Raw genomic sequence first — 25,688 nt, forward strand, 5'->3', positions numbered from 1 at the left:
CACAGGGCTCAACCTCATGACCATGAGATCATGACCTGAGCCAAAATCAAGAGTTGGCTGCTTAACTGACTAAGCCACCCAGGTGGATTTAAACTTTAAACAAGTAGCTTTTAAACGAAGAAATAATAGAGAGTGCCTGGGTGGCTCAGTCAGTTAAGCATCAGACTTCAGCTCAGGTCATGATCTCACAGTTTGTGTATTTCAGTCCTACTTTGGGCTCTGCGTGGACAGCTTGGAGCCTGGAGCCTGCTTTGGATTCTGTGTTTCCCTCTCTCTCCCTGCTCTTCCCCCCTCCTCAAAAATAAATAAACATTTAAACTGAGAAATCATATACTGGTGTTAGAAATATAAACTGGTACAACTTTTAAGAAGGGTAATTAGATACTATCTGTCAAAAGACACAGAAATGCTTATACCCTTTACCTCAGCTATTCTAATTCTAGTAATTTATTTCATACATATATTTGTAAATATGCATGGTATTCATTGCAGCATAGTTTGTAATAGTAAAAGTTTGGAAACAACTTAAATTTCAATGGAAGACTGAACATACTATGATACACCTACTAAGGGTGGAAGGGAGAGATACTGGGTGGCTGTGAGATAGTGATAATAGGAAGACTTTTCACTCTATACCCTTAATGTATTTTGTAAATGTTAGGCTATGGAAATGTGTTGGTTTTGTAATACAGGAAATAAAATTTTTAAATAAAATAGATACACCAATACAATGAAAAACAACATAATGGATTTAAGAGTCAAAAAGCTTATAGCTCAAACTTAACGACCAGCCTCCTTCCTCTATAATCTTAACCTCTTTAACACTCAGTTTCCTCATCTATAAAACAAAGCAAAACACAACAAAACCTGAGGAGCATAATCTTTCTTCTACATCTTAGAAATCCATCTTTCCTAAACAAGTCCAGAGTGGCTATGATCTCATTTTTTTTGATCCTAAAAGACAAAGGATAGAACACAAAGATTAAGAATACTTGGTTATTGTTTCTTTGACATTAGCATACAACAAGGGCAAAGTGAGATGAGGGGGATTTAGCGCCATAAACACATTTCCAGGATGGTGGAAGTAGTACCAAATACTGTTGATCAACGGGCTGTTTGTCAGGGTTAATCATCCCATATAATGCCAAGTCACCACCAAACCCCTTCTCGGACCAACTCCAGATGTGCTCCTTGCCCTCTTCAGTGTTTTCTCAGCCACCCGGCCTCTCAATTCCCTATGACTTACCCCCAAGTCTTTGGCAAACCTGGGCGGGTATAGTAAGCAAATGGCCAGAAAGATCACTGTTAATGAGAAAATCTGAGGACTAAGTACAAGTTACCCATTCTTTTCCCAAGTGGCTACGGGCCAGGATAACCAAACCATCTGATTTACATCTGTTGTTTCAGCATATTAATAAGAGCAACCCCCTTTCACTTTCAAAATGGTCCTGGTTTTTAATATAAATTATAGTCTTTGCACTAAATAAATATATGTTCTCCTTACGCAGAACAAACGTGGCTTTCAATTTATTGTGTCTTTTAATAGATTCTCTCAAATACCTATCCCCAAAACATTTTGTTTCTAACAGATTCTGTTGCCCTTCCAACTTTGACTTCTTTTCCTTTCTCCTAGAAAACACATTGCTGATTCTTTTCTTTCATCTTTCTAAAGGAATAATCTTCTCTCAAGCTATATTTGTTTTTTTCTCTGGGTGGTGAGTTTTCTCCTAGATTATTACCAACTCCTTTCTTAAGGGAGTCCTTAACCTCCCTGATGAAAACATGGTGGAGGGAAGGATGCCCCCTGGCTTACTCCTTGTCCAATACTGGCATGAATAGTCCCTTGGTTATTTAACATAAAACTGAACAGGCAGAATCAGATATAGGAGAAATACTGGAGATCAAACTAGACCAGCAAACTTTATAAGCAAATGTGTGACTATCTGTTCCACCTAAAATGCAATCAGTTTGCCGATGGCCTTCTATTATTTATAACTAATGTCTACAAAGAGCAGCACCACTCCAGGGTAAAAAGAACATGAAGATGGAAAAACTTAGGTTTTAGTTTCAATTCTATCACTAACTATTGGTTTTACTACAGGGGACCTTTCACTTCTTAGTTTCTATGGACTTTAATTTCTTCATGTATATAATGAGACGATAAAGTAGATGATCTCAAAAATGACTTATAAAATTCTATGAATTAATTCTAAAATTGTTAAAAGTTAGTGCATGTGAATTATAAGCTTCAAGTACACATACATTTTATTGACCACAAATGATTTGTGGGTAGACTAACAACAAGCTGGGTAATGTGAGGTACTACATTCTGAATGTGTTATTAGAGAGCATATGAAAAGTTCTTGCCTTCAACATGCTCTGCTATCACATCTGAACATGATCCTTGAACTGTTTGATGGCATTTCGAACTCCGATCTGACACCACTATGCCTTGTTACACATACCCTGTTTTTCCTTGTTGTCATTTTACCCTGCCCCATCAACCTGCTTATTACTCAAGGGGAACCAAGCCTAAAATGCCACATCATGAATCAGAAGGGCTGTGATCAACATGAGACATATACAAACACTTTTGAAAAAAAAAAAAGCATTATCTGAAATTCTGAGGACTCAAAAACTATGTTTCATATAGCCATGATTTAGCTAAGGAGTACTGGGCTCCCTGGCCTGAAACTGTCCAGCATCTGTATCTATTCATATTTTGCTACTCCTCCATTACAACAGAGAACAAATATACTAACACTATTAAGAAGTAACCACAAATATCTTCTACATATTGGAAATGTATACATTTGTGGCTGTAACTGTCTCTTATTCCTTAGTGTTTACCTGGGTTTGAGTCTAGGCCCACATTTACAGAGTAGACAGAACACTTACCATAGTAATGGAAAGAACCAAAAAAGGATTGAAAAAAAGAATTGGGGAATTTACAGATAAGTAAGGACAGCTGCCTATATGACTTTGTATTTCTAACAAATACCCAAGGAAGCTTCTCTTTAAAATATCCCTAAAACTGGGCCACCTGGGTGGCTCAGCTGGTTAAGCATCTGACTTCAGCTCAGGTCATGATCTCACAGTTCCTGAGTTTGAGTCCCACATTGGGTGAGATCAAGCCCCACCTCAGGTGAGCACGAGCCCCACTTGGGGTAAGCATAAGCCCCGTTTCAAGTGAGCCCCGCTTCTCACTCTCTCTCTCACTCTCTCTGCCCCTTGTGGGATTCTCTCTCTCCCTCTATTGCCCCTTGCTCACTTGCACCCTCTCTCTCTCAAAAATAAACAAATACATGAAATAACTCAAATTAAAAACAAAAATCTCTAAAACCACTTGTCCAAAACAGGAAGAGTATTTAGAACACATATTAATAGCTTACGTAGTCAAAAATTGCTACTTAATGATGTAAACTAAGCATACAAATAAAAGAGTATAGGGTTTAAAAATAATGAAGTGAGTTTTTAAAAAAACCTAAAAGATTGTATCAGTAAAGATAAAGTTAAGTGATAAGCATCTCCCCACTTAGGATATTTTATCCTCTAACATTCAGCGGTGTCTAGCAAGGATATTAACTTATAGAAAGGGAGATCTGGGGGACAATTCTGAAGGCTATTAAAAATGTGACAGCCTGACATAGTATTCAGACCTCTGTAAAAACAGACAAGGTTATAATCCAGCTCAGGCTAATATCCTATTGTCTCTGTTCTACTATACCTCATAGTTGTGACAACAGCCCAGGAAGCAAGTATGTACCACTATATCTCACAGCTGTAACAACATCCTAGGAAACAAGCTTAAAATGATAAGAAAAAATGAAATCTTATGGAATGCAGTTATACTCCCAAACAAAACAGCTGGGAGATAGGAGGAAACCCTCTCCCAACTACCCTTTTTATACCCAGTTTATAGGTAAACTGAAGAAAGAATTTAGAAAGTAGGTGCATATTTGATAAATACAACTGAATGCTAAAAACAGAGTAAAACAACAAAATAATTAAGCATTTACTTACAAGGAGTTCCTCTGCTGGCTTCTTCCATAGTTACCCTGACATAGGGCTTACTAAAGTCTACTTCAATTTCATCAGAAAAAGGAGCTGGCTGCTGTAAGCCCTTAAGATAAGGAAAGTGAAGGAAAAGAAAGTTAAATTCAATGGTATAGACTGAAATACTCAAAAAATGGCAGCTTTAAAGAACAATCAGTTATTCAATATGCTGGTGATTAAATTCCTCCTAAAACCTCATAACATACAAAAGAAAAAAAGGCATTCCAAAATGACAGGTGAAAGTTGCAACGTTTTACCAAAGAGGTAAATTGCTAAATCATGATATGAAAGATAAATATCTTGGGGTGCTTGGGTGGCTCAGTTGGTTAGTGTCCAACTTTGGCTCAGGTCACGATCTCACTGCTCGAGAGTTCAAGCCCCTCATGGGGTGTTAGCTTGGAGCCTAGAGCCTGCTTCAGATTCTGTCTCCATCTCTCTGCCCCTCCCCTGCTCTCTCTCTCTCTCTCTCTCTCTCTCTCTTAAATATAAAAAATAAAACATAAAAAAAAATTAAAAAAAAAAAGAAAGATAAATATCTTGCTGGTGATTTCAGGATAATATTGAGCGAGGTGGCTGGGAAACTAAGCATAGTCCCAACTAACTGGGTCCAGAATGATGGCTCCTCCATCACATGGCAGAACACCCAACTCTATTCTATGTGATGAAATTGCCAAGCTTCTATTGTGCATTTTTCTACCACTTCAACTAAGGGACTGCGAAGGCAAACAGCTCCTGAATGCTTTATTAAGTATGATTATCTCTGTATAATGCTTTACATTGTAAATATTTTTAAAAAATTTTTTAATGTTTATTAATTTTTGAGAGAGAGAGAGTGCGTCAGCAGGGGAGGGGCAGAGAGAGAGGGAGACACAGAATCTGAAGCAGGCTCCAAGCTCTGAGTTGTCAACACACAGCCCGATGCGGGGCTCAAACCCACAGACCGCGAGATCATGACCTGAGCTGAAGTTGGATGCTTAATTGACTGAGCCACCCAGGCTCCCCAACTTTAAATATGTTCTAATGCTCATAACAGCCCTGTGAGGCAAGCAGTACAACAGTTAGTATCCTCAATTTACAGATGAGGAAAACAAGGTTCAAATAAGTTATATCAGTTATATGCATTACTCAGAGGCAAAGCTAAAATAAAAATGCAGGAATTCTCTTTCCTCTACAGAGTTAACTTAACTCTACTACTTAAAAGCTTTTGTTAAATTGTTTCATAAGTATTTTAGTCTATTTGATGCTATTATGAAGGGAATTGTTTTTCTTCACTGTATTTTTGGATTGTTCCTTACTGGTATATAAAAATGCAAGTTGATTTATATGTGCAAATGTGTGTCTGTGTGTAATTTCAGATGATTTTTGTATATTGATCTAATGTCTTGTGAATTTGCTAAACTCAATGATTAGTTCTAGCACTTTGGTAGATTCCTTAGGATTTTCTACATTTGAGATCATGTAATCTATGACTCAAGACAGTTTTACTTACTCCTTTCCAATTTGGATGCCTTTAATTTCCTTTTATTATCCCTTGTTGCCTTAGTTAGAATCTCTAGCACAATGCTGAATAGAAGTAACAAGGACAAAGATCTTTGCCTTTTTTCCAATCTTAGGGGTGAAGCATCCAATCTTTCACCATTAAATATTACGTTAACCCTAGATGTTTTGTAGATGCCTTTATCAGCTGAGGAACCGCCCTTATTTTTGCAATTTGTTTAGAGCTTTTATAATCGGTGTTGGGTTTTGTCATATGCTTTTTCTGTATTACTGAAACATGCATATTCTGTTTTTGTCTTTTGTTAGTGTATTAGATTAATTGATTTTAGGATGCTAAACCAATCTTGCATTCCTGAGTGAAATCCCTCTCGGTCATGTTATATAAATCTTTTTAAATATTCCTGGATTTAATTTGTTAATATATTGTTACAGATTTTTGCATCTAAGCTTGTGAGAAATTTTGAACGATAGTTATCTTTTCTTGTGCTTTTTTTGCCTGGCTTTGATGTTTGGCTTCGCAAAAGGGGATAGAAAGTATTTTCTTTTCCTCTATTTTCTGAAACCATTTATTCAGAATAGAAAGCTATTACTTCCTTAAATGTTGGAAAGAATTCACCAATGAAGCATCTGGGTCTGGACTTATCATTGTGGGAAGATTTTTAAAGACTACTTTTTTTATTTTTATTTTTTAACTTGGGATACATCATTCAGATTCTCTATTTAATTTTGGGTCAGTTTTGGCAATTTGTCTCTTTCTAGCAATGTCTATTTCATTTAAATTGTCAACTTTTTTTGGCATTTAATTGTTCATTACATTCCCTTATAATTCTTTTAATTTCTGTGGGTTATAGTGATGTTCACTTAGAATTTTAAATTCTAAACAAATCGCATCATGATTGGTCTGAATCCAGGGACTGGGAAAACATCACTTTGATTTGTTTTCAGAGAAGGACAGATTTTTAAGATTAGATTTTAAAATTAAAACATACTTCTTTTTTTTTTTTATGAAATTTATTGTCAAATTGGTTTCCATACAACACCCAGTGTAAAACATACCTTTTTAAAAATCCCTTATATGGGGCACCAGGGTGGTTCAGCCAGTTAAGTGTCTATCTTAGGCTCAGGTCATAATCTCACAGTTCAAGACCCATGTCGGGCTCTATGCTGACAGCTCAGAGCCTGGAGCCTGCTTCAGATTCTGCGTCTCCCTCTCTCTCTGTCCCTCCCCTGCTCACACTCTGTCTCTGTCTCTCTCTCTCTTTCAAAAATAAACATTAAAATTTTTAATATAAAAAAATAAAATCACTTATATAAGCTTAGTTAAGATATGCTAAAGCTATAATAAAGATAAGTGAAAACACCCATTTTTAGGAGACGTGTGCATATGAATGTTATCCTTTTTAAGAACTTTTTTTTTTTTTTTTAGTTTAGTGTTTTATTTTGAGAGAGACAGAGAGAGCAGGGAAGGGTCAGAGAGAGAGAAGGAGAGATTGAGAATCCCAAACAGGCTCATGCTGAGCCACGCAGATGCCCCTTTAAGAACATTTTATAAAAGAGATAAGAATAGACCAAAGACACAAATATACAGTTTTCTGTAGTTAAGAGAGATTTCTCTACAGATTAGATAAGACAATTTATCTTCTAAAAGTCAGTATTCAAATGAGTTGCTTAACAGTAGTGTGTTTCTAAAAGCATATGCTATTCACAAAATAATATACTCTATGATTCCATCTATATAAAGGTAAAAAAAAAACAGGCAAAGCTAAATCTATGATGAATAGAAGCCAGAGGAAAAAGAGGAAATTGGGGAAAGTGGATACTGATGAGCAGGGACATGAGAGTCTTCTGGGAAGACAGGTATATATATGTAAAAATTTATTGAGCTGTACACTTAAGATTTGTGCACTCTATTGTATGTAAGTTATATCTCTAGAAACAAATGATATTTGGCCATAAAAAGGAATGTAGTACTGATACATGCTATAATATGGATCTTGAAATCTTGAAAACATTATGCTATATGAAAGAAGGCAGTCACAAAAGACCACTTATTGTATGATTCCATTTATATGTAATATCTAGAATAGGAAAACTTATACACAGAAAGTAAATTAGTGGTTATACTGGGCTTGGAGGGTTAGGGAGAAATGGAGAGTGACTGATAATGGGTACCAGGTTTCTCTCTGGGGTGATGAAAATGTTCTAAAATAGATATGATAATGGATGCACAACTCTGAATAGTCTAAAAACCACTGGCTTGCACATTTTAAATGGGCATGTGAATTATAATGGTATGTGAATTACATCTCAATAAAGCTTACGTATATATTTATACATAAAAACAGGCAAAAATACATCAAACAAATAGAAAAAAATATGTTTATTAACAATAGTACATGTAGATAAAAGATGAGCTTTATTGTGTCTCTGAAAGTTATTATCAATGGTGTACAGAAGCTGGTTGTTAAAAATTCAGGAATTATGTGGGCCATTTATTAAATCATTGGTAGTCTGAACTTATTAGCCACAGAAATCAGCAAGTGCTACATATCAGAGGGTTTTTCCCCCTGTAAGCCAGTTTACTAGAACACTACTGGTTATTTGCATACTTAGAAAGAGATCAGTTCTGAGGTTATTACAGGGAGAAGAAAATGGACTTACAGATTTTCCCATAAATGTTGCAGTGGGAGTAGAAAGGGTGGCAGATTTTGTGAAGGAAGAATAGGTAGGACATGGTAAAAAGAAAAAATATTGTCACTTGAGAAAAAGAGGCATTTTATTAGAGTTTTAGAACTGAAGAAAATTAGATTGTACTACTAGTGGCAGGAATGGAGAAGTTTTTAAAAAAGGAGTTGAGATCAAAGAAAATGAGAAGTGAGAGAAGTCTTTGAGCATGGTGATTCAAATGATCATTAGAGACCTTTTAGAATATTAATGAAAGTGAGGACACCAGTGCCTTTAAGAAAATTAGAAGAAGGGGCACCTGGGTGGCTCAGTTGGTTGTCAGACTTCCGCTCAGGTCATGATCTCACAGCTTGTGAGTTGGAGCCCCACATCGGGCTGTGTTGACAGCTCAGAGCCTGGAGCCTGTTCCAAGTTCTGTGTCTCCCTCTCCCTCTGCCCCTCCCCTGCTCGTACTCTGTCTCTCTCTCTCAAAAACAAATAACAAATATTTTAAAATTTTTTAATAAAATTAACATTAAAAAATGAAAAAAAAGAAAATTAGAAGAAAAGGAAATAGATTAGTAATAATTTCTCACTAGATATGTGTACTCATAAACAGAAATGAGAAAAACTGCAAGGTATCTAAAGGGGACAGAAAGATAGGTGGCAGGTTTCGGGGGGGGGGTTGTTGTTGTTTTTATTTGTTTTTTTTTTTAAGTTAAGGAGATCTGGGCATGTCCAAGACAGAGGAAAAGGATTCAAAGAGATGGAAAATACTGGAGAAGGAATAAAATAGATAATAGGAAGAAAGAGTCTAGAGAAATAGCAGGGAATGGTTTCAAAGGACAGGATGGGGGAAGGTATTAGCCCTAGAAATAAGAATGATCACACTTTTCTAAAAGCAGAAGAAAGGGAAGGTGATAAAAGGCCAATGTTAGATGTAAAGGAGGAAAGATGTACAAATTTATAACCGATGCCCTCAATTTTCTCAGTATAGTAAGAAGGATATGAAATTACCATTAAAAACAGAGAGGTTGGAATGAGACTAAAAGCTTGAGGAAAGCAGAAAATATGTGGACTAGCTGCTGTGGGAAATATACCAGAGCATCAGCAAATACTGGGCACTACATTAAGTCCAGATCAAGCTAGCAACATTAATCTATAGAAGGCCAAGTTAATAGTCCAGGAAGAGAAACAAAGAATTATCAGAAACTGAAAGATCTAGGGTTAGGCCATGATGAATTGAAGGGAGGCAGAAGGGGGCAGTGAAGAGTTAAGGAGGCAAAGGGATCTAGACATTTCTCCAAAGAAGGTATAGTAATTGCCAAAAAAAAAAAAAAAAAAACCAAAAAAAAACACATGGAAAGATGCTCAACAACATTAGTCATCATGGAAATGCAAATCAAAACCACAATGATACTACTTCACACCCACCAGGATGGCTATGTGCAAAAAAGACAGGCAGTAACAGTGATGGCAAGAATGTGGAGAAATGAACCTACATACACTGCTGCTGTGAATGTAAATCGGTGCTCAACTTTGGAAAACCGTTCTTTAAAATGTTAAACATATAATACCATATGATCCAGAAATTATACCCATGGGCATGTAACCAAGAGAATGAAAACACAGATTTTTAAAATTTATTATTATTTTTTAAGTAGGCTTTACACCCAACGTGGGACTTGAACTCACAACCTCAAGATCGAGCATCTCATGTGCTACTGACTAAGCCAGCCAGGTGCCCCTGGAGACACATTTTTTTTTTTAAACCTGTACACAAATAATATTAATAACAGCATTATTCACAATAGCCAAAAAGTGTAAACAATCCGAATGTCCATCAATTCATGAATGGATAAACAAAACAGTATGTACACATGCAATATTATTCACCTATAAAAAGGAATGCAGTATTAATACATGTTACCACCTGGCTGGACCTTGAAAATAGTATGTTAAATATAAGAAGCCAGCTACAAAAGGCTATTGGGAGGATTCCATTTATATGAAACGTCCAAAATATACAAACACTTGGAGTTAGAAAGTAGGGTTGCTAGGGGTAGGTTGGGGGATGGGGAGTGATTGTAATAGATATGGGGTTTCTTTTTGTGGTGATGAAAATGTTCTGGAATTAGATAGCGGTGATGGTTGCATAACACTAAATGTGAATATACTAAAAACCCCCGAATTGTACACTTTAAAACGGTTTAAATGCTGGGGTGCCTGGGTGGTTCAGTTGGTTAAGCATCCAACTTTGGCTCAGGTCATGATCTCGCGGTTCATGAGTTTGAGCCCCGCGTCGGGCCCTGTGCTGACAGCTCAGAGCCTGGAGCCCGGATTCTGTGTCTCCCTCTCTCTCTCTGTCCCTACCCTGCTTGTGCTCTGTCTCTCTCTGTCCCAAAAATAAACATTAAAAAAAAATTTAAATGCTTTAAATGGTAAATTTTATGTTATATGAATTTTATCTTAATTTAAAAAGATACATTAAAGTATCCTATCTTTTACAACTGTTTCTTCAATCTTTTCTGATTACTGTGTACATTCCAAGGCAAAAGGCAAATACAGCTATCCCTCCTGGCTAGGGTTTCAATTCCTCCTAAGTATAGAAAGTGAAACCAAAGGTTCTTTGACTACAAGAGATCAGCAAAATCTTTATCTCTCTAGATGTCTCCAGCTAGAATGAACAGTATTTTTAAAAACATCTTTCTAAAAAAGCATCTAGAAGATGCTTTATAAAAGTAGGACTAAGTATTTCTACCTATATTCTCCTAAAACATACCTCTTTCATTTTAACCTCAAGGGAATGCTACAGAATAGTATTATTTTCAAGTCGTTTGACTATCTGGTTGTGAAGCATAAATGAAAAAGCATTGATTTAGAACTTAAAAAAAACCTATATCTAAATCCCAGCTCTATCACTTAATAGCTGTGATATCACAGCTTTCATCTTCCATAAAATAGAAGATAATACTGGCCCCACAAGGTTACTTGAGAGTTAAATAAAATAGCACACGCAAAGTCACTAGCACAACTTTTTACATAGAGTGGCACTCAACAAATTAGGTCATCATCAACAACATGAGTTCATTTTCTTTTTTTTTTTTTAATTTTTTTTTAACGTTTATTTATTTTTGAGACAGAGAGAGACAGAGCATGAATGGGGGAGGGTCAGAGAGAGGGAGACACAGAATCTGAAACAGGCTCCAGGCTCTGAGTTGTCAACACAGAGCCCGATGCGGGGCTCGAACTCACGGACCGCGAGATCATGACCTGAGCCGAAGTCGGCCGCTTAATCGACTGAGCCACCCAAGCGCCCCCATGAGTTCATTTTCAATTCTATTTTATGGAACACAGGATTTCATTACATCAACAAAATTAACTAAATTGTATTAATCTAAGAGGTTAGCTTCTAGATGCTATATGAAGTTTCTAATTCTATACAAATTATAACTAATACTATTATAACTAAAAATTCTATTAATGATCATCTCCCAAATTATGAATGGTCTTCTAAATGCAATATTGCTTTCATAAAAACTTTTCCTGATTATGTTCACATATATTAACGCACTATTCCTCAAAATTCCAGTCAAAGAGATGACATTCTGGTGTCCTTAAAATAGGGAAATGGAGGGGAGCCTGGCTGGTTAGGCGTCCAACTCCCGATTTTGGCTCAGGTCACGATCTCACAATTCGTGGGTTCGAGCCCTGCATCGGCTCTGCACTGACAATGTGGAGCCTGCTTGGGATTCTCTCTCTCCCTCTCTCTGTCCCTCCCACACTCCCGCTTGCCCTCTCTTTCTCTCTCTGTCTCAAAACAAACAAATAAACTTAAAAATTAAAAAAAAAAAATAGGGAAATGGAGATAACTCAGATTAAGACCAGAATTTGATACTGGCTTCCCAGGATTCTACTTCTAAGGACTCTTAAATATTTTTCAGCAAAAGCTTTCAGAATGACACAGAGAAACATTTCCCTTTTACTCAAACATGTGGCACAAATGATAACAAGTGTTCCTGAGATCCAAATTATTTCCATAATACTAGACAAAAGGCTATGGAGTCAAGAGGAATACCATATGGTGTGATAAAGAAGGGATAAAGAACAGAGCTGAGAGATTCCACTCCCTGGGGATAGGAAAGGAAAGAAGGAAGGAAGGAGGGAAGGAAGGAAGGGAGGGAGGGAGGGAGGGAGGGAGGGAGGGAGGGAGGAAGGAAGGAAGGAAGGAAGGAAAGGAAAAGGAAGAAAAGAAGAAAGGAAGGGAGAAGGAGATAAGGGGAGAGGGAGAGGGAGAGAGGGAGGGAGAGAGGAAGGAAAGGAGGAAGTGAAAAAGAAAAGTAACAATTTTCTCAGACTCTTATTGCCATTTCAATGAATGGAAACAATGAGCTCATCTATCTACTATTTGGATGTTTCCTAGACCTTTTAAGCTGAACTTGTATTAAATTAAACTTATCATCTTTGTGCTAAACCAGATCTTCTTTCTGTATTTCTTATTTAAGAAGCACCCCATATACACAATCTACCTAAGACTCAAATCTAGAAGTCATCTCTAACACCTCTCATCCTTTACATCCTGATTTCCAAGAATTATCTATTTTACCTCTTAAAAACTTAAAATTGTAGTTTAAGTCCTCATTATCTTCAACCTGGATCATTACAACAATCTCGCAACTAGTTCTCTGGTTTCTATCACTGTTTCAGCTCATCTTTTCCAAAGCCACCAGGATGATCTAAATTACAAATCTGATCACATTGCCCACAGGGTAAAGTTCAAACTCTTTAGCACAGCACACAAGATCCTTCATAATCAGGTTGTCGCTTGCCTTATCTATTGCAGATTGTTTTCTGAACTTTAAACTCTAATATTACTCATGGTTTGCTAAACATACTATTATATCACACTTGAACTTGTATTCTATCTCTTGTCCATTTCTTGAATTCCCCTATTTATTCTTCAAAGTTCAGCTCAGAAATAATCTCCTCAGTGAAGCTTTTCCAAAACCACTGTCCCCACCTCTAGGTCAAAGTTAATCTGTTGCTCATCTCGGCAGCCATTGTATTCTAACTTCCTTCTATTTGGCCCTTTTCATTCTATATCTTAATAACTTATCTATTTCCCCTATTTGTCTGTGAGCATCTTAAGAGCAAGGTCATCTTTTCATCTTTGCATCTCCAGTGTATAGTAACTGGCACACAGGTGTTCTCAATATATGAGGTTGTGATATCTATCTCCATTAGCAGAACTGTTGCCAATTTGTGACTTAACCATACATGTGATAAATACAGATATAGGCTAAATGTCTTATTCTTCATAAATATTTTTGTGATTCTTTTTGATTGTATCTTTAGAAACATCTGTATCAGTAAATTCTTTTTTTTTTATTTAAATTCAAGTTAGTTAACATACAGTGTAGTATTGGTATCAGGAGTAGAACCCAGTGATTCATCACTTACATATAACATCCAGTGCGCATCCTAACAAGTGCCCTCCTTAATGCCCATCAGTCATTTAACTGCCCCCCCAACCCACCTCCCTTCCAGCAACCCTCAGTTTGTTCTCTGTATTTAAGAGTCAGTAAATTCTTCATACTTACAAAGAAACTAGCCATAAAGTTATCACTTCATTTTTCCCCAATTCTTTTCTCTCTTCTTTCTAATTCATCCTGACCCACCAATGTAGCTACCTAATACTAAATGATCCTTCCAATTTCTCTCCACCCTTGCAAGGAAAAAAATTCTTCTGAGCTCTGAGCTATAGAGTTCCCCATTAGGCTCACATCTCTCAAAGGGAAGGTCCTATTTACTTTTATACTCTTAGCACCTAGTGGCTATGCTGGACATTGTGTGTGATAAAATCTTGTTTGCTCAACCCAAATGTCAACTAATGTGTGGACACATAAAATGTGGTATCCACATTTTAGATACATAAAATATTCTAAAATTAGTTGTGGTGATGGTTGCACAATTCTAAATATACCCAAAATCATTGAATTGTGCAGTTTAAACGGGTGGGTTATATGATCTCAGTAGAGATTCCTGTTATAAAAACAGGAAAAGAATATTGTTTGCTTTCACTACAAAGTTGAAAAGGGATCAGAGATAGAAAGTACAAGTGTACAATGACAGACAAGTTTATTTAGCGGACACTCCTCACTAGGGCTGGTACAGCCTGTTGAGTGAATGAATCTTTGACCATTAGCCCGTGCTAAAGAGCCAGTGTGTACTAGAGAGGAATGTGGAGTAAGTAGCAAGTCACTCAATTGATCTGTGACATGAATATACGAAGCAAAGCAATTCAAAGCACTGAAATTCCTCAATTCTAAGGACCGAGAAATTTAAGTCTTCTCAGAGCCCATTCCACCATTCCACTTGCCTTCTTTGCTCTATTCTTAGCTCTTGTGACTGGCGAAGAGTATCAACTACATGGTTATACCTTGTCCCTCCTCCAAGACTGATTGCTGAATTGGTGCTTACCATCATCCTCTTAACCTGAATTCTCTAAGAAACATTCAGAAATTAACAATGCCCTCCTGTTTTGTTGACTGCTGAGTCATTTTCTGAGTATACCTGGTATGGTGTACAGAATAATGGCTTCCTAAAGCCATGTCTACATGTTATTCTCTGGAACCTGTGACTATGTTACCTTACATGGCAAAAAGGGCTTTGCAGATATGATTAAATTAAAGGATTTTGAGAAAGGGTGATTATCCTGGATTATCCAAATATGTTCAATGTAATTACAAGGGCCTTTTAAAAAAATTTTTTTATGTTTATTTAATTTGGAGAGAGAGACAGAAGGAGGGGCAAAGAGAGAGAAAAACAGAAAATCTGAGACATTCTCTACACTGACAGACGAGAGCCCAATGTGGGGCTCAAACTCACAAACCACAAGATCATGACCTGAGCCGCAGTCAGACACTCAACCGACTGAGCCACCCAGGTACCCTGTCGTAAGTGTCTTTATAAGTGAAAAAGCAGGTAGGAGAGTCAGAATCAAAAGACATGTGATGAGGGGCACCGGTTGGCTCAGTTAAGTGTCTGACTCTTGATTTCAGATCAGGTCATGATCTCTTGGTTCGTGAGATCAAGCCCCATCAAGGCCTCGTTGGGCTCAGCACTGATAGCACAGAGCCTGTTTGGCATTCTCTTTTTCCGTCTCTCTCTCTGCCCCTCCCTGGCTTGTGCTCAGGCTCACTTGGTCTCTCTCTCTCTCTCAAAATAAATAAATAAAACTTAAAAAAGAAGAAGAAGAAGAAATGTGATGACAGAAGCAGCAGAGTGATGTGACTGCTGGCTGGCACCATGAGCAAAGCAATGGGGGCAGCCCCTCAAAGCTGGAAAAGACAAGAAAACAGATTCTCCCCTACAATCTCCAGCCCTATAAACATTTTGATATTAGTCCTCCAAAATCCATTTAAGACTTCTAACCTCCGGAACTGTAAGACAATATATCTGTATTGTTTTAGGCTGCTAAATATGTGGCAATGTGTTAAGCAGCAATAGGAAAGGAATACACTTGCCCCTACCAATATCATCAATATCAGGCCTAAAGCATAAGCCTCCTATTGGTGGAGTCCAGCTGGTTTTATTGATCAAGATAGAGTACTGGTTTAGAACAAATGTTATTTGTGTCAGAGTAAAAATGCTTTTCCCTTTGCACTACATGAAGTTCCAGAACTAACCAGTGGAAACTGCAGTTTGATCAATGGCTAACAGTCAATATAGGTAAAGAAAACACAGAAATATATAATCCTTTCACTGGAATTTTAAAACATGGATTTCATAATAATATTACATACCAATAATAACTTCAGTTGTACATGTGTTCATTGACATGTTTTTTAGGGGAAGCTTTAAGAAGGGTACCAAACTGAGACAGGATGAGCAGTTTGGAATGGGGTGTTTCATTGACAGCTTGGCAGTGGTTAGGAAATACAAGATAATGTCCCAGGGATAAGGTAGGCAGTAACAGAAAAAGGCTCTCATCTAAGATATAACCAGTAATAGAGTGAAGGCATGATATGGCAGAAAAAAAGTAAGACACAGAAAACTAAACACTGAGAGATGATACTAAGATCAGATGACTGCCTAGAGCTCAAATTTCTCTATTTCATTCATTTTAATTTAATCTTTAGCTTAATAAACTAATTTAACAACTTCCAAATTTTCCTAACATTCTTTTTCCAGTTCCAATGTAAAGCTTTTGCAACTTAGCTGTGAACTTCAATTTGATAAGAAAGTAGAACATTTCCAACAACTGTGAAAATACTATTCACACTTACTATTCATTCTTTCCATTATTTAAGATTTGTCATACTGATATCATTAATTTTATATCAGTGTTTACCATCCCCCTGCCAGGTTAAGTGTTCAAAAAAGATATCTCTTCCTTACAATTGCACAGCGTGGCATTTTTGAAGAAATTCCATCTTCTTCTGTTGCCCCATTGGGTCCAGGTACCTCTTTCCTCCTCTTTCTTGTGTTGACTTTGGCTGAACTCTGAGCATCCATCTTCTTTTAACTGGTCATAGAAAGTGAAAAAGAATTTTTTTCTCATTGAAGTGGAGAAAAAGTCTGTCACAAGTATTTCAGAGATGTTAACACAGATACACTGAGCAAAAGATCAATTCCATAGCACAGATCTCACAAGATGAGCCAATTGCATCTGGCAAAAAACAACAAAGCTTCACAAAACACATGCTCTAGTAGGAACACTGAAATGCCTCTCTGTGGAACAATGGCCACAATTAATCACCTGACCTTGGAAATTATTACCCTGACCAATGCAGCCTGTATACCAACTGCTAATTTCATATCCTGTCTACATGTAGAAGATTGGAATAACTTTGTTGAGAAAGTCAGTTACATAGAATTTACCACCCTCCCCTAATAACATCCCTGGTACACCTGGAGATATGACAGACACAAGGAAAAGCAAAAGGTATGTCTTTGGTGCAGATGGAAAAAAAAAGAGCCTTTTTTAAAAAGAGACAGCCATCACCAATTCCTGGTTTAACAAAACATGTATTTCTTAACTCTTAATGCTCTGTAGATTTCAGAGACCACTCCATCAGGGTTATCTATGAAAATTGTAAAGTAAGCATATTGTATCTTTTAAATGTCCTTCCTTTTCCTGGTCTAATACCCATTTCCCCTTCCTCTTTCAGAGTTAGCACCTTAAGCTATTCAAATCCCCAACTATTAAAACCTCACCCTGGCTTCTCCCTCCCCCAGTGAAAACTTATAAATTACTCTCTCACTTAGCAGAGAGCTTCTAGCAACTAGCTACCACAGAACAGCTCTGAATATTTGATGTTTATGTTTAGATGTTGGCTTGTGCTACCTCTCCAACACCCTGCAAGGATATCCGCATTTTTCTTGGGTAACATAATTTGCACAAATTAATTGATAATGATGCAATTTTAGGCATCAGCCAGAAATTGGGGATAGAGGAACTTTAGTGGTCAACTGTCATTTCTGCCCAAGATATGTACAGTGAAAGGTGGAAAAAATATCCTCAGAGCAGAGATAAAAAACAAAACAAACAAACAAAAAAAAATGCCAGGGCACTGGGTGGCTCAGTTAGTTGAGCATCCAACTTGGGCTCAGGTCATGATCTCGCAGTTCATGAGTTCGAGACCTGTATTAGGCTCGCTGCTGTCAGCCTGTCAGTGCAGAGCCCGCTTTGGATCCTCTGTCCTCCTCTCTCTACCCCTCTCCCACTTTCACTCTCCCCCAAATAAAATACTATTTTTAAAAAATGCCAGACAGAATGAGGACATTCTACTCCACCTTTCTGTCTCTAATTAGCCCTCCTGAATAAGATGTTCATCTAAACAACTGCAGTTGAGCCTTATTTTCTTTCCTCCAGCTAAATTCCAAGTGGCAATATGACAAGATCTAAGAGAAATCTGACCTAATTCTTAAAGAGTGAAGGTGACACCCATGAGTCATGGCTAAGTATTAGGCTGACATGAAAAATGTCAGAGTCCAAAGTGAAAGATGAACACCACCCAAAAACTTCCTTTCATCGCAAATGCAAATTAAAATGGAATAAAGGTGCTATACATTTAACAAGTTTTCCGGTGATGATCAGAGCTTTTCTTCATTATTGTTATCATATGTTTGAAACTATCCAGAGATTGTATTACTACTCCTATCTCACTGGTCTGAGGCCTACTAAAAACACCTAATCAGTGCAATTAGTGACCATTTCTAATTTACACACAACAGGACTTTTGCTTAAGTATCTGTTAACTTCTTCTCAGGGTAAGTAGACAAAATCCATCATGAAAAATGTAATGAGCAATCTGGTGTCGGGCAGCTGAAGGTCAGGCAGTCACTAATAGTGGGAACTTACTGTGTACAAGATACATACTTTTTGAAGTAAACTATTTTCTCAAGAAGACTTTAATTCAGCTGAAGAAACCACATATTCATGATATAAAAGTGCTCTTTAGGATTCTAAAACCACGGGGGGAAATTTGCTAAAGAACAGGATATTTAGACAGTTTCAAAGTATCTCCAAGTATTTTGAAGCAATTCTCATAAATTACTTGTTAATTACAAAGGGAAAAGAGTTAACTTTATAACTTTATAAGAGTTAGCCAAGTGATCCAAGTTAACTAACATCACCAATAATGCCTCCATCACCTGCCCCAAATGCATAGCCTGTATGGATTTATAAGGAACGAGCAAACAAACCTCAATTAAAAGACATTGTAGGGGTGCCTGGGTGGCTCAATTGGGTTAAGTGCCAGACTTTGGCTCAGACCAGATCTCACAGTTTGAGCCCGCACTGGGCTCCCTGCAGTCAGCACACCGCCTGCTTCAGATCCTCTGTCCCCTTTCTCTCTGCCCCTCCCCAGCACGTGCTTTCGCACACATTCTCTCTCTCTCAAAAAAAAAAAAAAACAAAAAAAACCAAGATTCTACAGGATGCCTGGGTGGCTTAGTTGGTTGAACATAGACTCTTGATTTTGGCTCAGGCCATGAGCCCCCCATTGGGCTCCACGCTGAGCATGGATATAAATAAATAAATAAATAAATAAATAAATAAATAAATAAATAAATAAATAAATTGGGCTCCACGCTGAGCATGGATATAAATAAATAAATAAATAAATAAATAAATAAATAAATAAATAAATAAAGCCTGTTACTCTTCAAAAAATGTAAATCATGAAAAACAATGAAGGGCGCCTGGGTGGCTCAGTCGGTTAAGCATACAACTCTTGATTTTCGCTCAGCTCATGATCTCGTGGTTCATGACTTCAAGTGCTACGTTGGTCCACACTGATGATGTGGAGCCTGCTTGTGATTCTTTCTCTCTCTGCCCCTCCCCAGTTCAAGCACGCTCTCTCTCTTTCAAAATAAATAATAAATTCGCACACACACGCACACTGAAAGGCTGAGGGATTGTTCCAAAGAAATGACAACGAAATTTCATTTCTAGACTGCAGGAGAAATTGTTATCAAGGATAGTCATTAGGACAATCAGTAAAATCTGAATATGGACTGTGTACCAAATCATAATACACATCAACGTTAAAATAAACTTCCTGGGGCGCCTGGGTAGCTCAGTCGGCTAAGTGTCCAACTTCAGCTCAGGTCATGATCTCAGAGTTCGTGAGTTTAGGCCCCACATTGGGCTCTCTGCTGTCAGCATAGAACTCACTTCAGCTCCTGTCTCCCTCTCTCTCTGTCCCTCTCCGGCTCACACATTCTCTCTCTCTCTGTCTCAAAAATAAATAAACATTGAAAAAAATAAACTTCCTGATAACTACACTATGTTATGTAAAAGACTATCCTTGTTTTAAGGAGATAAATGCTGAAGTACCTTGGGGTAAAATGATCTCTGCAACTTACCCTCAGCAGCAGCAATAGGAGCATAGAAAGAAGGAGGTGAAAGAAGGGAGGGAGGGAGGAGGGAACAAAGGAAGGGGATGGAGGAGAAGAAAGGGAAGTAGTGGGGGAGGAGAAAGAAGAAAATTGTGTACACTATGTTATATATAAAAAAAGGTAAAGCAAATATGGCAAAATGTTATCAATGTATGCAACTAGATGGGGTATAAAGGAGTTAATTTTAATATTCTTGCAACTTTTCTATAGGCTTTACACTTTTCAAATAAAAAGTTTAATTTTTAAAATGTTCTGTGGCAATTTTCCACATAGATAGGCTCTCATATAAGATTGTCTTTCAGATTCTCTAGAAACATATTCCTTCTCCTTCCTAATTCTTTGATTTAGTATACATGATACAAATATTCCAAGAAGTATATGTTCTCGTAATCTAAACATCTTGCAGGAAGTAAGATCATAACAGCAACAATCATAATAATGACTCTTTTTTTTTTTAATATTTACTATGTGCCAAGCACTGTGCTAGGCACTTAATACACATTATTCTCATTTAACCCATACAACCTGAGATGCAGGTATTATTAGCCCCAACTTACAAATGAGAAAACTAAGGATCAGGGAAGTTAAGCAACATAACCAACAGATCACACAGCTGGCCAATGCGAGAGCCAGGATTTAAATCCAGGCTTGCCTAATTCCCAAGTCTTCACCACTATATTGGGCTGTCTCCCAGAATCCAAGGCTTTTACTTACTTACTTACTTACTTACTCATTTATTTATTATGTTTGTTTTTGGGAGAGAGAGAGTGAGCAGGGGAGGGGCAGAGAGAGAGGAAGACAGAGAATCCAAAGCAGGCTCCGCACTGAGAGCAGACACCAGATGCCGGACCCACACTCATGTCAGATCATGATCTGAGCTGAAGTCCAATGCTTAACCAACTGAGCCACCCAGGTGCCCCAGAAATCCAAGACTTCTAAAAAGAAGCTGTCTCATCATCAATACTGCTGCTTCCTTCTATCAAGAACATTCTCCTTACGGCATGGGTCCCTTAAGTTCTTACTGATGTAAATCAGTCTTAACTGCACAGAATAAAAGGTCACAGTTACTTAAAAGGTAAACAAGGCCCCAGGACCAATCAAACATAACTGACATGGCTATTGGCCTGATTCACAGGCAGTCCAATTTGTCAGCTGTACAGATATGTAGATCTTCCCTATTAGATAGTTTTGCTATGATTTTTCTAAGCTTTCAACTTAAACAATAAAGAATTCTTGGGGCACCTGGGTGGCTCAGTTGGTTGAGCTCCCTCCCCACTTTTGATTTCAGCTGGGGTCAATGTTCCAGAGTCATGAGATCGAGCTCCACGTCCAACACCAAGCTGAGCATAGAGCCTGCTTAAGATTCTCATTCCCTCTCTCTCTCTCCCCCACACTCACTTGAGTTCAGTCTCTCAAAAATTAAAAAAAAAAAAATTCTTTAATCTCTGTTCCTCCCTCTTCTGACATCACAAATAGGTGGCAATTTCCATTCATGATATAAAAGAATTTTAAGGGTGCCATAATAAATCAAGGGAATAAATGTCATGTCATATTTTCAACAATTATTTTCCATAACTTACAGTTAAAATTCTTTAGTGTTTATCAGAAAAATACTTAACAGGTCCAAAAACATGTTTATAGGAATTTCTCAGAAGTCTGCTCTGTGTGTGGGGGTGGGGTGGGGGGTGAGAGGAAGGGGGGGGTAATGTGTGCTACAATATTTTTACAGCTTTATTGAAGTGTAATTGACACACAACAAACTGTATTTAAAGTATATAATTTAATGAGTTTTAACATATCTATACATCTGTGAATCATCAAAATTAAGATAAGCAACATAACTATCACTCTCAGGTTTCTTCATGCCACTCACTTTATAATCTATCCCTCCCTCCCCGACTTCAACTTTGCTTTGCTTTTTTGTTTGTTTTACATTGTGGCAAAATACACATAACATAAAATTTGCTTTGCCTTTGAACTGCTTACTTCTTAAAATACTGAATCATCTTGTCATATGATTCAACTTAACTAGACAAATCATGGTGGATATTATTATACTAGAAAGAAGCAAAGGCTCTCCTTCCAAGAGTTAAAATATTGTCAGTGTGGTTTTAAAGACATTCTAAAGCCAAATTAGTATCTGGGGTGGTTGGACCTTGTGACACTGGATCTATTTCACTAGATTAAAAAACCACAGGGGTGCCTAGGTGACTCAGTCAGTTAAGCATTGACTCTTGATTTTGGCTCAGGTTATAATCTCATGGTTCGTGGATTCAAGCCCCATATGGGGCTCTGCACTGACAGCATGGAGCCTGCTTGGGATTCTCTCTCTCTCTCTCTCTCTCTCTCTCTCTCTCTCTGTCCCTCCTCTCCTCTCTCTCTCAAAATAAATAAATAAACTTTTTTAAAAAAATCATACAAAAAATATAAAATATCATAATGAGGACTCAAGGCAAGAGAAAGGATTTGTATGATTAGCTAATTAAAAAGCCAAAGTAAACTTCACAAACATAAAAAGAATCAAGGCAACCATTGTTATTAATATGTTACAAAGCCCTTTGGTAAATAATAGTAATACTAATATATTTTACCTGTATTTCATTTGAATACATACAACAAAATCTCTCCATCTGCCTTATATAAACACCTTTAATCAAATGTGTAAGGCAGTGTTTCCCAATATTATTTATCCATGCTCCATTTTAAGAAATACAGAAATCTTAACCTCGCTTCGTCAGCATAGTGTAGTGATTAAAAGAGTTCAGGCCCTAAAGTCAGATTACCTAAATATGAATCTTATCTCTACCACTTATTAGCCATGAGAACTTGGAACAAATTCCTTAATCGTCAGAGTTGCATCACCTAACAAACGAGGTTCAAATGGAGTAATCCATGTAAAGCCTTAATCGGTGCTTGGCACACAGTAGTGCTTGTACATATTTTACATTTTAATGTAAAAATATGGTAAAATATTAAATATGCTATATCTCCTGCTATATATCTCCCACTCCTACCCCATTTAAGAACTACTGTTGTAGCAAGAACTCTTCTAGAGTCTGATCTTTTTTTTTCTCTAAGGTTATTTATTTGAGAGAGAGAGAGAGTGTGTGTGTGTGCATGTGAACAAGGGGCAGAGAGAGAGGGGGACAGAGAGACTCCCAAGCAGGCTCCGTGCTGCCAGCACAGAGCCCAACTTGGGGCTCTATCCCACAAACTGCGAGATCATGACCTGAGCCACAAACAAGAGTCAGACATTTAACTGACTAAGCCACCCAGGCGCTCCTTCTAGAGTCTGATCTTAAGCTGTGATGAAGAAAGAAATATTACCACCACTACTACTAACAGTGAGCACTTATATAACACCTGTATACCTAAATACTTAAAAATATTTAAAACTCCCTTAATTTCACAATCCTTCGACACAGTTATATTGTTTCTTAACACTATTTTTACAGATGAGAAAACTGAGGCACAGTTAAGGTCACATAGCTAGTAAGCTGAGAAGCTAGGAATCAGATTCAGTCAGCCTGGCTGCAGACTACACACCCCTAACTACTATAGTATACAATATGATACAATACTATACTATATAAGAAGGTACCTGATAACTATCTCTAAATATCTGAATGCTTGTCATGTTGGATACAGCAAACAGTTGTTCTGTGAGAGTCGACCAAAAAATGGATCATTGGTTGGAAGATGCAGAGTTATAAATTTTAACTAAACATAATAATAACCTTTTTAGGAACAAAAGAGTTATCTGAAATGGGACTGGGTTACCTCAGGAGGCATTTCCTTTTGGCACACCAGGGCATTCGAGCTGAGGTTGTGTAGAAACACATTTATTCCTTTTGTTGGTCATTATCCTGTTAAAGTCCATTTTGGTTGATCTTTTTGCTTATTCCAGTCTGTTAAAATAATTTCAAATTTTGACTGCCATCTATAATATTAGCTATTTATCACAATTTTATGTAGTCTGTAAACTTGAAAATGTTTTTATGTCTCCATCCAAGTCACTGATGAAAATATTGATCAGGATTGATATATGTCATCATATGCCAACGTGACATACCACTAGATCCTTTCCCCCTTGTTATGACCCACTCTTTTTTAATGTTTACTTATTTATTTTGAGAGGGAACACAAATGTGCAAAGGGGGGAGGGGCAGAGAGACAGAGGTGGGGAGAGAATCCCAAGCAGCTCCCAGCCAGTAGCACAGAGCCTGACGCACAGCCCAATGTGAGACCTAATTCCATGAACTGCGAGATCATGACCTGAGCCAAAATAAGACCCACTCTTAATACTCTAGGTTAATACAATATAAAACATGGCAGAGTTTATCTTTAGAAAACAGAATATAGAATATATTTAAAATTCTTAATGATTAGGGTATTCAATCAGATGTAAATCTGTTTCACTGCATTATCACACAATCCATATTTCTCTATCATAATACCAAAGATTACGATGATAATAGTGATGATAATAATTATAGCTAACACTTATAGAATACTTTCTATGGCCAAGAACTTTCAACTTCTGCATATATTAAGTGATTTAACCCTCACAACAATCCTATAAGGTAGGTAATACTATTATCTCTATTTTGCAGATGAGGAAATTAAGGCACAGCTATGTTAAATGACGGACGTCACACACCTAGGACAGGGCAAAAACAGGATTTGAACCTAAGTATTCTGGCTCTAGGGTCTGTGCACTTAACAACACTATGCTACCTAGTATATAAAATGGTCATATATGAATTTAATCAAAACCACTTATTATATTCTGTCAGACAGGAATTTACTTTCATCTTTCATAAACAGTGGGCTCCCTTCTCACTGGGTATATTGATGGCAGACTACTCAAGAACTCTAGGGACTTGTTTTGGTTTGGGCCAAAACAGAAGAGTAGCGAGAGCGCTAGACTAGGAATCATATCATATAAACTGGGATTTAATTCTAGCTCCTTCTAGTACCTTAACTCGAGGTTAAGGTAAGTCCCTTGATTCTAACAGTTTCTTCATGTGATTAAGGAAGGCTCTATTAAAATGTACTTAATTTCTAAGTCATGCTAAGGGTTAAATGAGAAATTAGAATATAAACTTCCTGATGTAGTGGAGATCTGTTGTTTGTCTTCCCACTGTTCAACTCTCCTGCTCCAAAAAGAGCCCATTTTCATTTGGAAACTCGCTTTCATTTGGTCTGTGTAAGCTTCAATCTCAAACCCTAGCATCAGATAACATGTGCCCTAAACCAATCAGCACATCACTCTCCCCTGGCCAGAGACTGGGGGAGGAAGGGAGAAGGGATAGGCAATAATAGGTGACCTAAGCCAGTCCAATCAGAGTAAATTTAGAACTCACCAGATGGGAATGCTTGGACAAAGATGATCACTTCTTTCTCTGTGGATGTGAACCTAGAGACACAGCTTTGGGAACCATCCTGTGACAATCCAGTGCCCCATCCTATCACCAGGAGGAGAACCTCTTTTGAAATTGTCAACACAGACACAGAGAAAGCAAGCTAGTGATGGAGAGAATTCAGATCCTCAACTGTCTAAT

The 25,688-nt window shown here is 37.4% G+C and overlaps 1 protein-coding gene across 4 annotated transcripts in view; it reads right to left on the reverse strand.

Annotated features, from left to right (window-relative positions):
- PCYT1A (phosphate cytidylyltransferase 1A, choline) overlaps positions 1-25,688 on the reverse strand; it is a 60,719-nt gene that overhangs the window by 12,417 nt on the left and 22,614 nt on the right. For 2 of the 4 annotated variants that reach the window (XM_019839936.3, XM_003991738.6), the window contains 2 exons: positions 16,618-16,744; positions 4,024-4,123 (listed from right to left, as the gene is read on the reverse strand). In XM_019839936.3, coding sequence (XP_019695495.1) covers positions 4,024-4,123; positions 16,618-16,734 — 217 coding nt within the window. In that variant the 5' untranslated portion in view covers positions 16,735-16,744. Of the gene's footprint in view, positions 1-4,023; positions 4,124-16,617; positions 16,745-23,904; positions 24,046-25,688 lie in introns of those variants that run through there. The other 2 variants (XM_045037087.1, XM_045037088.1) reach the window with 2 other exon arrangements.

This window comes from Felis catus, chromosome C2 (assembly GCF_018350175.1).
Source record: "Felis catus isolate Fca126 chromosome C2, F.catus_Fca126_mat1.0, whole genome shotgun sequence".
Lineage (NCBI taxonomy): Eukaryota > Metazoa > Chordata > Mammalia > Carnivora > Felidae > Felis > Felis catus.